At 41.9% G+C, this 16149-nt stretch overlaps 1 protein-coding gene across 3 annotated transcripts in view; it reads left to right on the top strand.

Moving 5' to 3' along the window:
- The window catches only part of LOC124168540 (homeobox protein homothorax), an 822993-nt gene that overhangs the window by 624262 nt on the left and 182582 nt on the right, over positions 1-16149 (top strand). For all 3 annotated transcript variants that reach the window (XM_046546881.1, XM_046546882.1, XM_046546880.1), the window contains one exon: positions 12008-12156. In XM_046546881.1, the coding sequence (XP_046402837.1) occupies positions 12008-12156 (149 nt within the window). The remainder of the gene's footprint in view (positions 1-12007; positions 12157-16149) is intronic.

The following is a 16149-nucleotide window of genomic DNA, read 5'->3' as shown; positions in this document are numbered from 1 at the left end:
GCACTTACGGATCTCGCGTGCTTACAATGTAATCTGCCTGGCTAAAGGGAGATGTGTTTATCCATTTAGAGGGTAAGCAAGCACTATTTTCTTGAATTATCCTTCGTTTTGTCAGAGAACGACGTTGAAATAGACGGCACAAGTTTCACTCTAATCTCCGTCTCCTCTCAAACTCCAATTCCCCCCCCCCCCTCCGACCCATCACGGATACGGTATTTTCCATACAGTCCGCAACATCGGAGGTCCTCTCTTAAAGAGCTCCTCCGGGGCATCTCCGGGAAAAACATTCCAAACGCTCGAACCCTCTGCTTTCCCCCCACCCGAAGCAATTACCCCATGGTTCACGAGGCCTCGCCTCACATTCGCTCACGGGCAGCGTTCGGCTTTCGTCCGTGCACCTCGTAGAAATTCCTCCTCGGTCCATACCTGAGAGAGGACCCTGGGTGGCCTCGGGGACCTCTAGGGGTCCGACCCGACCCTTCCTCATGTTGCATACAAATGGTTCATTTTACCCTATCGGGAATCTATGGCTCAGAAGTAACCTACAGAATTTGCTCCGCACCTCAGACTACAGTACCGATAGAGTTGTATTCGCCCTTATTTTTTTTAAGGATACACTAATTGCAAGGGCTTAAGTATGCGGTGTCAAGTATGCATGAGGTACTATTTGAACCCCGGGCTTAGATCGAATGCTAACATGCCTAATTTTGGTTATATATTGCTTGCATGTGCGCCAGTCTTTATGAGGGTCTAAAATTGTCCATTTAATACAAGATTAAGTCTTCTGATGGCGCTGTATTCTCAAGTCTAAAACTCTTGGAAATAATACGCCTGTCCAACATATTTTACCCTGGTGACTAAGCATTTTTTGGGCTTTGGCATTCTTCCTCATGTTGTGTAAATATTACGTTATCCCAGTGGAAAGGAAGTTTCATACCCGTCCGACCAAATTAACTCTCTACCTCAGTCAATACTTGATGGGTAGAGATAGGCATAAGGTGGAATAATCCTGCATTATTATGAATCAAATCATAGAACGGATTAAGATTCTCAAGTATTTTGCTCTACGGTAGATCGGCGTTACGTTAGTACGCATAGACGAATTGGGATCCTGATTTGATTCTTTTTTTTTGTGGAATTACACGTTTGATTTTGAGAATATATACCACTGGGAAGCTGAGGGTTGTCAAAGTTTCTTAGGGAATGAACACAGTACAGTCATGTTTTAGATGGCGTTCCAATGCGGTTTAAATACATTCTCGTGCCTTTAATATCATACTTGGCAGGAAATATGCTGTATTAAACGGATTATTTTTACGCTATATGGTTTACATATGTGCATTAAGATACCTTTTTCGTGATCTTCCATATCTAGCTGATAATTAATGCCGCTACTTCTTTTTCGAATAAAAATACTCACAAGCTTGACGCAAAAATAGTTTTCAACGTATCTCAGTCTCAATTTTTGTGCTCAATGTGATTAACCAAAAAATTAATTTCTTTCTCATGCTTTGTGCTTTCAAAAGTTACGAAAGCATGCTCTACGAACCGAAAACCTTACGATCGCGGCGTGAAAACTCCGCCTGCTCATTTCCTGAAAACTCAATGGATTACGCGGGCTAAATCCTTGGCTTGTCCAAAGAGTTTCGGAATAGATATCCTGGCCGCGTATTTTGCAACCGTTGAACCGTAGACTAGACGCCATTTCTCGTCTGCGGAGGGCGCGGGTATTTTAAAATATTGGGGCAAAGGGGGTTGGAAGATGTTGGTAGGGAAAGAGAGAAGAAAACAGAGAGAGATGGAGAAATATGAGGCAGTAAAGTTGGGTCTTACCTCGAAAGTTATTCCTCACCGCCACGCCCCTTCGGCTTAAATATATCCCATCCCTCGCTTTGATGCACCTTTTTGATAAAATCTATGGCGACATAAAACTCGACGGGGCGATTTAAGTGCATCGCTGGACGAGGGAGCGCCGGGGAAGTCGCAACAAGAAAAAAAAGAAGAATGTGTCCCGCTTTTGATTGCTTTGCGCGGAGACACTTTCGCATGCTCGTGCATGTATTTAAATATATGCGGGAGAGTACAGAGTACGCGCGAGGAAAGTGTACCCAAGACATACTCTCCATCCGCACATGCCTCGACTGGTCTCCTTTTCTCTGTCCGTGGCATAACTCGTGTGGCCGTTGGCTTATTCTCCAACCCACGCCACCAATCTACTTTCTTTATTGCCTGCTTCTTCCTTCTTCGTATTAACCTCAGTCTAAACCCCTGCAACACTTTTTCCCTGAGCCACCTCTTAGCGACCGGGTCAATGGCATCGCATTCTGACGTTCCTTTTGAGTTTGGTGAGTTGAAGGCAGTGTTTAGGACTTCTGGGATTCAGTGGAGATATTTTCTAATGCAATTATTCGCAATAAAAATGGCTAATAAATTGATATTGATACAGATTTACTACCAACTATTTCGTCGTAGTTCGCTCTCTAAATGCATCCTTATATCGCTATTTTATTGAGGAATCTCTACTATTCGTAGTTTTCAATCCCGTGGTGTAATTTTTACTACGAAGTACTATAATTTTTATTTTAGCAAGGGAGTATGGCGGCGTAGGTATTGGTAAACGGCTTAGCTTCTATTCGAAGGATTCACGCTTCGAATTCGAGTGAGGACTTGGGGCACCTCAAATGAATTCCTCGAAGTGCAATCGCAATCTCTCTCGTGTAGCATGCGTAACGTAGTAATGGGGATTGTAATAGAGGAAAACCATATCATTAACGTTAAAATTTGAAGTATGTATAAATTTTCACAACAGTCAGGTCCAAGTTTGTAATTATTTTATTTTTTCTTTTTTTATCTGAATTAATTTTAGGAAATAGAGATCTTATATATTGGAAACGGTATCTTTATGGTCAAAAATTTATTTATATCAGAAATAGGTAGTAACTTCCAACTTAAGGTCCATTTTTTATGATTTTCGTTGCATTTTCGAGTTTCTAAATTTTTTCTACAAGGTTCTGCGATGTTTTTCGAAGCTCCTTTTTTAACCATAGTCCTTTCGCGTTAGTATGAGACTCCGATATGACTATCCGTCCTCGATGTTTATTTTTTTCTCCCCATCTCCCGGGTGTCACCGGCAGCCGCTTTTATTTCCCCACCCAGAACCCGTGAGATTTATCATTCACCGTCGAAAAACGCAAAGAATTTTAATTGAATCGGATCCACAGCGCACGTTGGTCAAAATAATGGGAGATCTCTTGCATATAAGATATATAACTGAATTCCTTTTTTTCTCTCGTTTATGACGAGTGTATGTAGGTATCCATCCGGTCGGCCGGAGCATAAAGTTTTCAAATGCGGATTATAAATCTCAAATTATTTCCACCTCCCCCTTGTCCCGAAGAGTTCCAACCAATCAGTCCTCCGCCTTCCTCCGCGTCGCAGTCTCGGCTTGATGTCCGGAACCTCTTGGCAGGTTTTAACGAGAGCGATCAGACGTGAGGTTCTCCGCTGGAAATCTCTGTCCGGACTCGGGGAGTTTTTTCCTCAATTTGCATACGCGAGGCGTAGAGTTGTGGCGAGGTTTGCCAAGAATGGACAGGAGAAGGAGGAGGAGAGGAGAGAGAAATAAATACGTAGGAGACAAGATGAAGCAAAGGATGAGGACGAGATTGAAGTGAGGGAAGAGGCGAGACGAAATAACAAGCGGGAACGAAGTTGAAGGAGGGAAAAATAAGGATGGAAGTCTGTTCTCTCTCTCTCTCTCCTTTCAGTTATTAGAACCGGTCACCAATTATTCCCGGCTTCCCGTATTCTTTTTTTTTCTTCGTTCCTTTTTTACCGTTCCTTGTATCTCTCTGACTGATCTCTCTGCTCAGCAGTAGAGGATCCCTCTCACAATTTGAGGCACAGTAGGGCGAGGAGGTTTGGGGAAGGCGGTAGGAGGAATCTTCTCCCCCCGCTAAGGGGCGGCCTGCCTCGGGAACTCCATCTCGTCCGATCGTCATTAAGGGCCCGTGGAATCGAGAGAGAAAGAAAGAGGTAGGGACGGGCAATGCCATAACTTTTGTGACATCCCAGCTCAAGATCTCCTTTTTTTCTCCTCCTCCTTATATAAACGAGTGTCGCAGGCTAGGAAGTCGAAAATAAACATTTTCCATTTTTTATCCCTTCCGAGAGAGAGGGATTTTTTCCGGAGATAAGGGTTTTCGATGCGTGGTGCTTTCTCGTTAGCGTGGAAAAATATATGTGATTCGACCGGCTGGATGCTTCTCTCCGCAGGGCTTCATGGGGAAGTTTTCGGTATAATGAGTATGCATAAGGGCCGTGCATTTGAGTCGGGACGATTTCGTTTTAATCCAAATGAGATGGTTGCCTAGTAATGTCGGGATGCATCATTACAAGCGGTTCCCAGAGAAAAATGAGATTTTTCCGGAGTAATGGCCCCACTAACCTAATAAGGTAGTGTATTATCATCTTGCTGGTAATAATCGGTTGGGAAAGTGACGGTAAGTAGGGTTCGTTGCTTCTATTGCCTAGCATGAGAATCAAATGTAATGATGGGTAGAATGGAATACAAGATATGCTAAACGGAAAGACGTGGTACTAAATGAGCAAATTTGAGTTTTTTTTTTAACATGGGAAATAGAATGGAATACAGATTGTGGAAGAAAATTATATGCTAAATTTGACAAAATGTAACTGCAAAATACCCTGGTGTTTAGAGATTTAAGCTCTTGAAATGGCCACGAAAGCTTTATAGTGACTGAAGCACTGAAAAAATGCCGTATTTGGCTTCTGTGTTATCTAAAGTCCCCTAAAGTAGTTCGTGGAATGTTTTTTTGTGGCTTATGCATGAAAAAACTGCATTCAATAGGGATTCTGATTAAATTTTTATGGGCTATAAATCATATTCAATGAAAATATCTTGCGAACTTTGGTTCCCGTGAGGTGAAAAATTTGCTCGGAGGATATATGTGAAAAATGTTGGGAGATTCGTATCCCACTTGAGTTTTGCTAGTAATTGATTTTAAGTGCCTTGGAATATCATTTAAATATACAATTTGTCGAGCATAAATCAACGCAAGGCTCGCCCCAGTGCGGGCTGCCATCACGAGTCCATCTTGGATTGAACCATTTTTCCGTCAGGGAGTGGGGTAGGGAATAATATCGATGCGCGTTATAAGAAAGGTCCGATCATTGGCCCATGAAGCACCTTGCGGTCTTGTGCCGAGATCAATTTTACCGATAGGAAGGAAAAGTAGAGGAAGAAAAAAATGAAGCGAGGCTGGAATTCGTTCCTCCCGTGGTTTGCGTTTGGACCAGCCGTATAGCTTCCCGCCTCCCCCGGTGGGGCCCCCAACTCCGCCCCCGGGGGCACGGAATGGGGGCCGGTCCCTCTGCCTCTCGGATCGTCTGCCGCTGATAAGCGGAAGCGGAGGGTGAGGTGCGGCAAGTCGGGAGGAAGGTAGGGCCCTGGGGCAAGCAGATGTGGGCGGAGAAGTCCGGTCCGGGCGACGGACTATGTTCGGCTGTTCGTTGGTCCTCCATCTCCCGCTTTAGCGTCCATTCCCATGCTAGGCCGAGAGGGTTGTTCTTCGATTGGGAGAATCTTTCCGTGGGAGTTAGCGACCGTGACGGAAACATGGCAAATGGACCTCGTCCACCATGTACTTTTCACACATGGCTTCGTTAACCATGCAAAATTGCCATATTTGGCAGCAATATTTAAGCTGATGATGTTATGTATCTAGCTTCGCAAAGTTTTTTTTACAGAGGTTCAGGAAAACGACTTGCTTTCAATTCTAAAGGCGCTTCTTCTCCGCTTCTTAAGGCCGCACGGCGAATGATCATGAGAATGATAATTCTCGAATGAACAACATGCTCATGATCATTCAGCGTGATCATTCGGATTTAGGAAATTTTGAAGTTCCTCTATCTTTGCTAACCAACTCACTACTCTCCTTTTTTTGCTGCAGTTACATTAATCCTTTTAAGGGTAACATTTTGCCAGGTTTAGAGGGTTGGTTCCAGTGCTTACTGAATCAATCGTAAGCTCAACAGTTTCATGCTTGATTCCGGTACAAATATTTATTTTAAAGGAGTGCAAATTATAGCTGTTCTGAAAATGTGTTTCTTAAATTTCATGACCGTTTAATATACAACCATGATATCTCGTAAATGTAATGTGCTGTACCAAATCTTAAATGGTGGTGATCAAATTACCGGGAAAATGACACATTTTTAAGAATAAGGATAATATGATTGTACATTTACATGGAAGTGGTAGGAGTGCATGGACAGATAGCAAGGTGAAATTTAAACTATTTTACGTAGCCTGGAGAGCGTCAATAATGCTGGTTTATTAGTTTTTAATTTAATACAAATGGAATGAGAACCAAGGGTGTTTGGAGAAAAATTTTGCATTCAAACTTGCATATTCGTCTCTTAACTTTTGGCTACTACGCGGAGATTTTTTCGCGAATTTTTTGGGCGTGTAGAATTTCTAAATTAAACTTTATCCCTTTATTTTTCCTAAGTATCGAAATGCAAACTGCATATTTTGTTTCTCGTCGTCACCTTTTCTTCTTCAATTTCGCTTGCACTTTCTTTGAAACCCTCTTTTTAGAGTCTACCCTGTATCCTGGCCATCCCTCCCACCCCCGCTATTCCTTTACACCCTCCCCCCCCGCCCCCGAACCCCCCCCGTCCGCAACTTCCTCTGAATGGCTCGTGTGGAGCGGGGACGTAAAATGAAACAGCCGACCTGTTGCTCTGGTTTTGAGTGCGCGAATGCGTCACTTAGTCCCCGATGGTTCCGTGGGCCCTGGGAGTGTGAGGGGCGCGAGCAATAGAGAAGAGGAGGAGGAGGCAAAGCGGAGATAAAGTGAGTCGTAGGCAGGCGGGATAAAAAAAATATACGTCCACGCTTATACGCGCATTTAAGAGTTTTTACAACTGGCGTAAAACGTGCATTAAGTCCTCCAAAAGGACGGGATATTATCTGATCGAGAGAGAAATAAACAAAGAATATCGTCAACGGGAGTGAACGGATTCGGCGATAAAACGTTTCATTGATGTTTTGTCAATAATGTTGCATCCTAATTAAGGGTGAAGTCACACAGGTAAAATTCCGTGCGTTTTCCATTTTGGTCCCAGTTCCTTTTTTTATACTTTACACTCTGCTATTCTATAGACACTAGCGTAGCTAGAAATCGATTCAATGCATGATGTTTATTAGTATTATTGAGGGGGGTCAATAAGTTTACCTTAAGTGGATAACTAAGCTTACTTAGATTTTATCAGGCGTAGCTTTAATTAGCAAGGCCTCTAATCTGACGTGCCAAATCTATGTTCACCACTATTATAATTATTAAATAGTACTCTCTAGAAATTTTGGTAGTTTTTTTTACATTTGATGAATTTCAATGGTTAAAGAAAAATAAAGCAAGTTATTTAAGTATACCGGGACTAGCCACAAAGCAAGTTATGTTTCACAACCATTAAACATTGTTTATTATTTTCTCATATAGTTGTCACTTGATGGTAACGGTCGGCTGGGATCTAACTCCACGTCTATACCAAAAGAGATACTTCATAAACATTCTTTATTTATTCGCTGGTGTCGTGAATTTTTTAAAAAGAAAATGGTTGTTTGCGAGGTTTAACCAAGATTGATTGATGGGAAAAAGTTTGATTGATGGTTCATTGTACTAAGATAAATTCATCCGGCCAATTTTTCAATCGACACCTGACATCTCGATACATATGAGCCGTTAAAGTTTGTCATTATGACAATTTACTCGGTTTCATCAGATATTTATAGCATGCAAAAATTGCTGGAATTCATTCCGTGCCCACCTACGCTCCGTGTATATATATTCAGGGATCTCATTCCAGATCCCAAAGCTGGCGGAAGTCCAAACCAGCTTGTTCTTTAGGAATCGAGCGATTCAATTTATTTTTCATCGACACCGCTTACGGCCTGCCGCTCTGAATGTAATCTGGAAAGTATTCAGAAATTCTGTATGATTGACGTGCGGGAGAAAAAAATTGGCTCGCAGCTAGGCACATGCCAGCAAACCTTGCACCTCAAGATTAATGCATTCCGTTCCCGGGCATCGATTGAGGTCAATGGAATTTTTACTCGGGGGGAGATTATTAATAATATATCAGCTGCGATGAACTAGGCGCCAGGAGAGTTGGGGACGGAATAAATATTATTTGTCTCCAGAGTGCGTTGCGATTCCTGCGGGAGTTGCGAACCCCAGAAGAGCGATTTTCTATTTCCACTTCCTGCATTTGGGCTGGCGATTGACTTGCAAATACCGAAACTTCGAGGGGGAAGGTCTCCGAGGGTGGTCGGAGGAAGTGTTGCAGTGGTGGGAGTGGCGGAATAACAAATGACAATCGGCGCTGGGCCCAAGTGTTTCAGCTCCGATCATATATACATAAACAGATACTTCCCTTCACATGCTGTACCGTTGAGGCAGTTGGTCCTTAGAAAGGCTGAGATAATGATGCTGAAAGGAAGATATTTTGACCTTATTAGCCCGTTCTTGACATAGCTTTCAGTTGGTTGGTTGGTGTATTCATTGTTAAATAAAAGAATTGTGAATATCGTATGAACGTTCAGCGTTTAAATACTCTCTAGCCGTTATTTGCGCTTACAGAGTTATGGAAATAAATGAAAGTTAGCAAATTTCATCCTAAATTATTCTATATAAAATCATTGAAGCCCAAGAATCAACATACAAAGGTGTCAAAGACCCAGTAGTCAATGCAGTACTTGAAAATTGATGCGATACGTCTAAGGACTGAATATTCCTCGGGTCTTAAGGATTGTCTCCAAGGGTTTATGATTCGATATATTCGTAGATATTTTTCGAAAATTCTCATCAATAGCGTAGTTCACTTATTGAGAATTGAAAGTTTCCGTTCTCCATTTCAGATGTGGAGGGGGGCGTTGCGAAGGAATTTTGTAGATGAAGAAAGAATGGTTTGGGACCGGAAAATCGTCAAGTTTGTTTCTCACGTATCTTGGCTTCCCCCCTTATTTTTATGTCAACGTCGTGATGGTCCGATGGATGGTGAAGTGGAAGAAGGCGTGGGCCGTAGGCCACTCCCAGGAGACATTCAAAACCGGAGAATGGCGGGAATATCGCTTTAGGGTGGCTGCACAGATCTCAGCGATGAGGGGAGCGAATGGAGAGGTGGCGTCATCTCTTGGCAGTTTTGTGAAACAAGCGATTTCTCTCCAACTGGTCTCTCTCCCCTTGCATTTTCCCATCGGCGTTAGGTGCATCATTATTTTTTTACTATTCCGACCACCCCCCAACCCCCTGGACCGTTTTCTTCGTCAATGAGGTAGCGGGGTTGAATGCATAAAGATTCCGTTTTTTTTCTTTATTTTTATAAGGGTACTCCACAGGGCTGTTGGAGAAAATGGTTCCCTTTTTATTCTCACTTGCTCCTCTTCTCTCGTCTTTCTCTCCGCAGATTTTCCTCCCACCAGCATCCAAACGCCTCCACTCCCTTTATCTGCTCCTCCCTCACCCTCCTGTCTCTCCGTGGCGGTTTCACTGCCACCGTTATGGTGGGATAACGCGCTTATAAAAGGGCTTATTCCGTAGGACTGTACCTCGCCGAAGGTTTTGATGGGAGCAGATTGGGGTTCAATTGAATGAACGCAAAACGGGGCATTGTTGTGGGTTTGGCATGCCCATGGGTGGGCGATTCCGTATTTTATGGTCGAATTTAATTTTTTCCCGACGGTTGATCACGACTCTCTCGGAGAGGTCCGTATAGCTCTGCCCCTCCCTTCCTTAGCTTCCCAAATACCACCCACCGACACGTTTTGGAGGTTGAAAGGAACGAGGGAAATGGTGTTTCGGCTCGAGTCAGTTTTATGAGGAGACGTTACTCCGCGCTACTTGTGCTGACGGAAATGGGCGACTTTCACGCTTCTTGAGTCCCATCGAGGACTTCTCACGAAACGAATGTTCTTGCCTTTCACCCTTGGCTCCGTATATGATCAGTTTGAGTTGTTATTGCTCGTTTGCGCCTGGTTACGGTCGAGCAGTCGATTCCATTTCAATGCGTAGCACAAATGAGAACGCCTTTTCACGTAAAACACGAATTTTATATGCGTACAAGTTTAATTTACATTTTTGAATAAACCATAAGTACTACTCATAAAAGATCGGCTAATTTTTTAAGTCCCTATGATTTGAATCTAAATGAACCAGGGTCTGAATTTTATAGGTCAATTAATCAGCTCACATATGAAAAATTACCGTTGATATCCCCATGTTCTCACGGTAACCTTTCAACCTTTACTGGGTAGAAAGTTGTCGTTGCAGAATTCTGAGTTCAAATGAAACAATTACGTTGGATGAAGCTTGTATGTTACACATGCCTTGGCTGTACACAGTAAAATGAGTTTAATTTTTTATTAATATGACATTCCCAGTAATTCTAACGCTTACACTCGTGAATATGGGTATGAAATGAGCAATAATGTCCCTTCATATCACTGTGCTGATCTTTTCTTTGCTATATGTACGTATCTTTTGGTGTGTGAGAGATGTTCTTCTGGAAATCTGAAGAGTGAAGGGTTTTAGGCAGTATTAGCGATAACCACAGTCTTAGCGGATTCAACCTTTTATTATCGAAAAATATCCTATTCTCACGACGGGAAAATTTAGATTCCCTTGAATCAATAGGAAAACCTATTATATTTATATAAATCTCTTATGCATATCTCTCTGAGTGGATTCGCAACGTATGTCTTGAGTTTTGAACTAATGTCATGATTTTATGTTATTGTGAAAATCTAATGCACTTCAACAACTACCATTCCTCGATCCAAAACCTACAACGTCTAGAATAATTTTTTGCTTAACGTTTCTGCACAATCTTTCGATTCTGAGAACATAACATAAAGTTTGTAAATTTAATGCTGATTAAACCTCGTCTTGAAAATGGATACCTTTTTTTTAGTCTCTTTCCACCGGCAAGAATTTACCTTTTCGATCCTCGGTGCATTCCACAGGAGGTGCGTAAACCGCGTGTCTTTCTTTAAAAGCGAGTCTTCTCCGCGCCTTCTTTTGTTTGTGTCTCGCGGACTTGTGTAATTTGCATGCCTTGCGGTATCCTTTGAGGGACACCGCCTCACGAGGAGGTGAAGTCCCATTCCCTTCGTTTTTCCATGTACGCCACGAGACGCTCTTTTGTTACCTTCCTTATGAGGTGAGAGTGCCAGCTGACGGAGTTGGAAGGCTTTAGAGGGGGAGGAGTGGGGAGATGAATGGTTAGTTGAAATAGTCGCTATGAGACAAAGGAGGCAGTGCCAGTCGCTTTGTTTTGCCTGCTTTTCAAAATTGGATGTGCAACCGGAGACGACCATTGAAACGGTAGAGAGCATGAGTCAAGCAAAAATACTTTGCGGAGGAAATGGCTTGAAACGCATATAATGTTTTCTTGCATTGAAGTTTTTAATGATATCCTGTCATGTTTGTGACTTTCTTCTGCATTTGATAATCTTTTCGGTGCATTTGCAATTCATTTTTATTCTTGGCATTTGCATAGTAAATTGTTTTGTAGTGTTATATGAGTAGGTATTTCATTATTATTTTCATTGGTATTTCTCGTATATTCTTTTAAGATTTTAGTGAGGTGGTATCCTACTTTTCATGAAAATTTGAATAATCACTCTCTCCTTCAACTTGAACTAAATCTGATCAAGTAAATGTAAATTCCTATTGGATGAAAGCATGTCTTCGATTTTTTTACTCTATGTACCCTGTAATTAGATAACAACTTCATTATTTTGAATTTTTCTGATGGTATATATCGCAAAGTTTTCTTGTTATTTGTTAAAATGCCACCTCAAATTGGTAGATACTAGCTTTCAGTCGAATTTTTTGCTCTTAGTAATGATTACGATTGATCAATTCTGTCTTAATTATTTCTAACCATGTCCTTCTGCCTTCTTTGATGTCTTTGACCACAGGTGACGCCAGTAACGCGAGCATCGGAAGCGGCGAGGGCACGGGCGAGGAGGACGATGACGCGGGGGGCAAAAAGAACCAGAAGAAGAGGGGGATCTTTCCAAAAGTGGCCACGAACATCTTGAGGGCGTGGCTGTTCCAACACCTTACTGTAAGTACCAACATTTAAAAACCAAACATTTGCGGGCCTTGCAGAAAAAAATAACGCTGTTTCCTATACCACCCCGGTTGTGTGTAATTAAGAGCGAAAATTGCAAAAAAAAACCAGTATCCCATATGTTTAAAGCACAAATACAGGCATGCTGGTTCCCAAGTTTCTAGGAATTATGTAAGCAAAAGCGTGATATTTTTTTTGGTTCCATTTGTGAAATTACTTCTAACTCTACGTTGGAAGCGTTGTTGAACATGCTTGTTTAATTGATTTACTTCGAAACCTTATCGCAGCGGAAAATTAAGGTAGCAATGGAGTATTTTTTAGACTTCTAAAATTGATTGGATGATACCCATGAAAATGTTCGTACTGTCATCCAGCGACCAGTCTATTTTACATACACTCTCAGCAGTAAATAACTATTCTATCACAGTTCTGATGTCTGAGCTAATGAATTGGAATATATGAATATCCAGCTTGTTCTGATGGTGGTTGCCTATGTGTGCAAAGTTTTAACCACGCGTCAACAGGAAAATATAGCCGTTCATAATGTATTCACTCGTGGAAAAATGTGTGTAGTGCTTTCAGATTAAATATTCCTTTGTGGTTCGACTTCAATTGATTCCTTGGAAGCAGGATATATATACGGCAGAATTTTTTTTTCATATCCACTGCGGGAGTTATGAATTTGAAATAACTTAGACAGCGCCATTAATTACTTCGCGGGGAAAATATTATTTTGATTCAGAGAAACCGCAAGATCATGCATACTATTTACACCCTTAATCTGAATTTCTTAGCTCGCGTCCAGCTCTCTGAGCGACACTTGAAGTTACGCAAATATGATGTAGGAAAAATGTCAAAGACATTCTCATGGATTTTATTTCATGTGAGATTTTGTGAATGCAAATTTTATCGCTGCTGTAGTGCTCGATATAGTGGAAACCTAAGATTTATTGCTGAAGCCAAGTTTATCCTTTTCAATAGGTCTTTTATTCTCCGTTTTAAAGCCTGTATACCCTCAAAAATCACGGTGGTACTTCATATATATTGTTACAGCGCGGTGATTTTTGACTGACGCCTTGCGTTTGAACGCGCGTCGAGCCAGGTTACAATGTCAACGCTTTTGGTTACTTTAAGTGACATGAAATAAGGCAGGACAATGCCAGAGGTTTTATTTCCTTCTGTGCCGCGCCCTTTCTCTAACATTTATCACTTAAAAATTTTCCTGGTTATGTGTTCGAAGTTATTTAGCTATTATTTTGCTGTGATCATCCTAATCATAAATATTCTGTGATTCGTCATCCCATCCCTTATTCTTTGAGTGATCTCCAAAATCGAAGTTTTAACTTCGTAGATTTCTTGGTTATATCTTGCGTGGAAGAATGTCATTAATTTCTCCGTGTTACTGGAAATAAGCATGAATTGTCCGTTTTTGGCTTTCTGAGATATTAGTGTTGTTTTCAATGATTCATCATTGAGTTTTATCATCGATCAAAATAGTCTTTTATCCATAAATTTTTTAAGTGTCACATTATCTGTGGATAAGTCGTCATTGTAAAATTAATAAATAGTTTTCTCAAATCTGTGCCATGAGAATTTTCTCTGTTTAAATAGACGAGTCTTTGAGTGGTATAAATTCAATTAGATGGTATTATACTTTCGTGATTTTTTTCTTCTGAGAATATTTGGATACAATATCAGGTGGTCGTTTTAGCTTCTTCATTGGTGGAGCGTCAATCACTCTCACATTTCGCCCTTGGGCGCAGTGTCTTCGACAACCTCCGTCTTGTAAGGGGTTTGCCCACCCGCAGTCCTTCGTCTCCGGATGACGTGACGATGCGTAAGGTGTGCGTTACGACTCGACATAAAAATGAGGAGAGACTCACTGCCTGCGGCGCAATGTTCCGTTTTATGATGCCACTACATTTTTACGCGACTCCACTTCCGTACCCCGCGGCAGCCCACAATCCTAGAGTGCTCGGAGGTTTGCGCGTATCCCGGGCGTAACACCGCCGCAGGCCCATCTTTGCGGGCCGTTTTTAATTAAAGAGACTGCAAGTCGATGGTGCGAGTGTGCATTTCAGATCAAAACTGGGAATTTGCAAGTCACTTGACTTCAATGAGGAAACAATGAGGAATAAGGGATCAATGATCTAACTGCAATGCCTATTTGATTCACATTTTTGGAGAGGGGTAGCTAATTCTAGTGACGTGGTAAATCGTGGTGAACCGACATTACGAGAAATTATTGATCCATATGACACATTCCATGAGGCTAAGGACATTATAGATAGGAATAAGGCACTCATATAAGCTTGAAGTTATAATGTTTATTTAGCTTCATAACTACGTGCCTCAGGAATATTTTTACCGGCTACTTTAGTTAATTATAGTATTTGTGGCCATTCAATCGTCACAAAACCTTCGATGATTTGCAACATATATTTGATCATACATTGGTACTTACGTTCTCAACTTGAAATGTGGTGAAAGATCATAACTTTTCCTGTTTAAAAGACTTGCTATAAAAAGTTTTAGTACTTATCTTAACAGAGATGACCAGTACCAGAAGTACATTTCATAAAATTTATTCAATTATTTACTTCAAAAATTCAATTTAATCAATTTTTATCGAGTCTAACAAAGCCGTAATAGTGAGCGCTGAGGTAAACCTGTATTTTCCTCCTGATATCAGAAAGTTTACCTCGAGAATTTCTCTCGTCACAGCGCCACAAAAAATAATCGGCCTTCTACGAAAGAGGAAGCAGTAAAACCGGCAAACAAGCGCACTCATGATTGTTGCAGGTGTGCGGAATGGATTCTGAGAGAAGAGAGAAATGCGCAGAATGACTTGAAAGCAAAGTGATTTACGCAGGAAGGAGGACAAGGAGTGGGATGGCGACGGGAATACTTCCATGGCACCCTCGTCAATGGTCCGAGTGGAAAAAGGGACGCTTTCATTTGGGAAATCATATCGGTCGTGATGTATGAAGAGGGCGGAATTTCTCCGTGGGAGAGGAGAATGATTAAATATTGAGGGCAGTGAGAATAAGAAGGTTTTTAAGGAGGAAGAGAGTGGGTTTGGGAAGCGTTATTGGACTCCGGAGGTGGTTGATAGTGGGGGAAGGCAAAGTCTTTTCGGGCAGCGGAGGAAGTTTGAGCGAGTGAGAGAGAGGACTGAGTTTTTGAAGTTGAGAAGTTTTGGATGAGTGGCTGATAAAAATAAGATGTGGAACGCGGGAGCTAGCAAACTCCTACCTCGGCAAAGAGAGGAGGGAGAAGTTCTTAGTCAGTTGTTCGGAAAGAAGGGAGGTTTTCGTGTCCATGGTGGGGGTGAAGGCTGGAGTTACGGGACTGAGATGTGATGGAAGGCAGAAAAGGAGGAATAGCCAAGGGTTTGGGGCGGTTCATTGCAGTTAGCTCAAAGTGGATGGGGTTCGGGAGGCAGGCTTGGATGGGGTTGAAGTGGAATGAGCACGGTGCTGGATTTCTCGGGTAATGGCTAAGGAAAGTTTTCCTTCGATAACAACTGGAAAATCGCGACCGTAAAGTTTGGCATGCCTCACCAACCCCTCACCTCTCTCCCCTCCTAGTCTCTCCTGCCTCCAGGCCCGGCGTGTCTTGAAAACCTTTCCATCCTACGTAACTCGCCCTCAGTCCTCCATCTCCGGCATTCTGAAGTATGTGCTGTATCCCTGGCTCCTTCCTTACTGGAAGGGGTAGACTTTTTACCCCAATGTGCCGTACAGGCGCAAGTTACATGCTTTTATAAGCGTCTTCTTTAGGTCATGAGACGAGTATCTTCGATATTGAGTAGTTACTTGAGTGAAAATTTCAAATATTAAAAAAAGACCTCAGGCTTTTGTTAAAAAATATTGTTAGCAAGCAAAAAGAGTCAAGTGGCTTCTCTTTAGTAATACTGGGTCTAATCCTGAAAAGTACTGAGTTTTAGGACTATTATTTGGGTGTTTGATGAAATTTATCTGATAA

The sequence above is a fragment of the Ischnura elegans genome, chromosome 11 (assembly GCF_921293095.1).
Source record: "Ischnura elegans chromosome 11, ioIscEleg1.1, whole genome shotgun sequence".
Classification (NCBI taxonomy): Eukaryota; Metazoa; Arthropoda; class Insecta; order Odonata; family Coenagrionidae; genus Ischnura; species Ischnura elegans.
The sequence above is the reverse complement of the archived record's forward strand: the minus strand, read 5'-3'. Positions and strand labels throughout refer to the sequence as shown.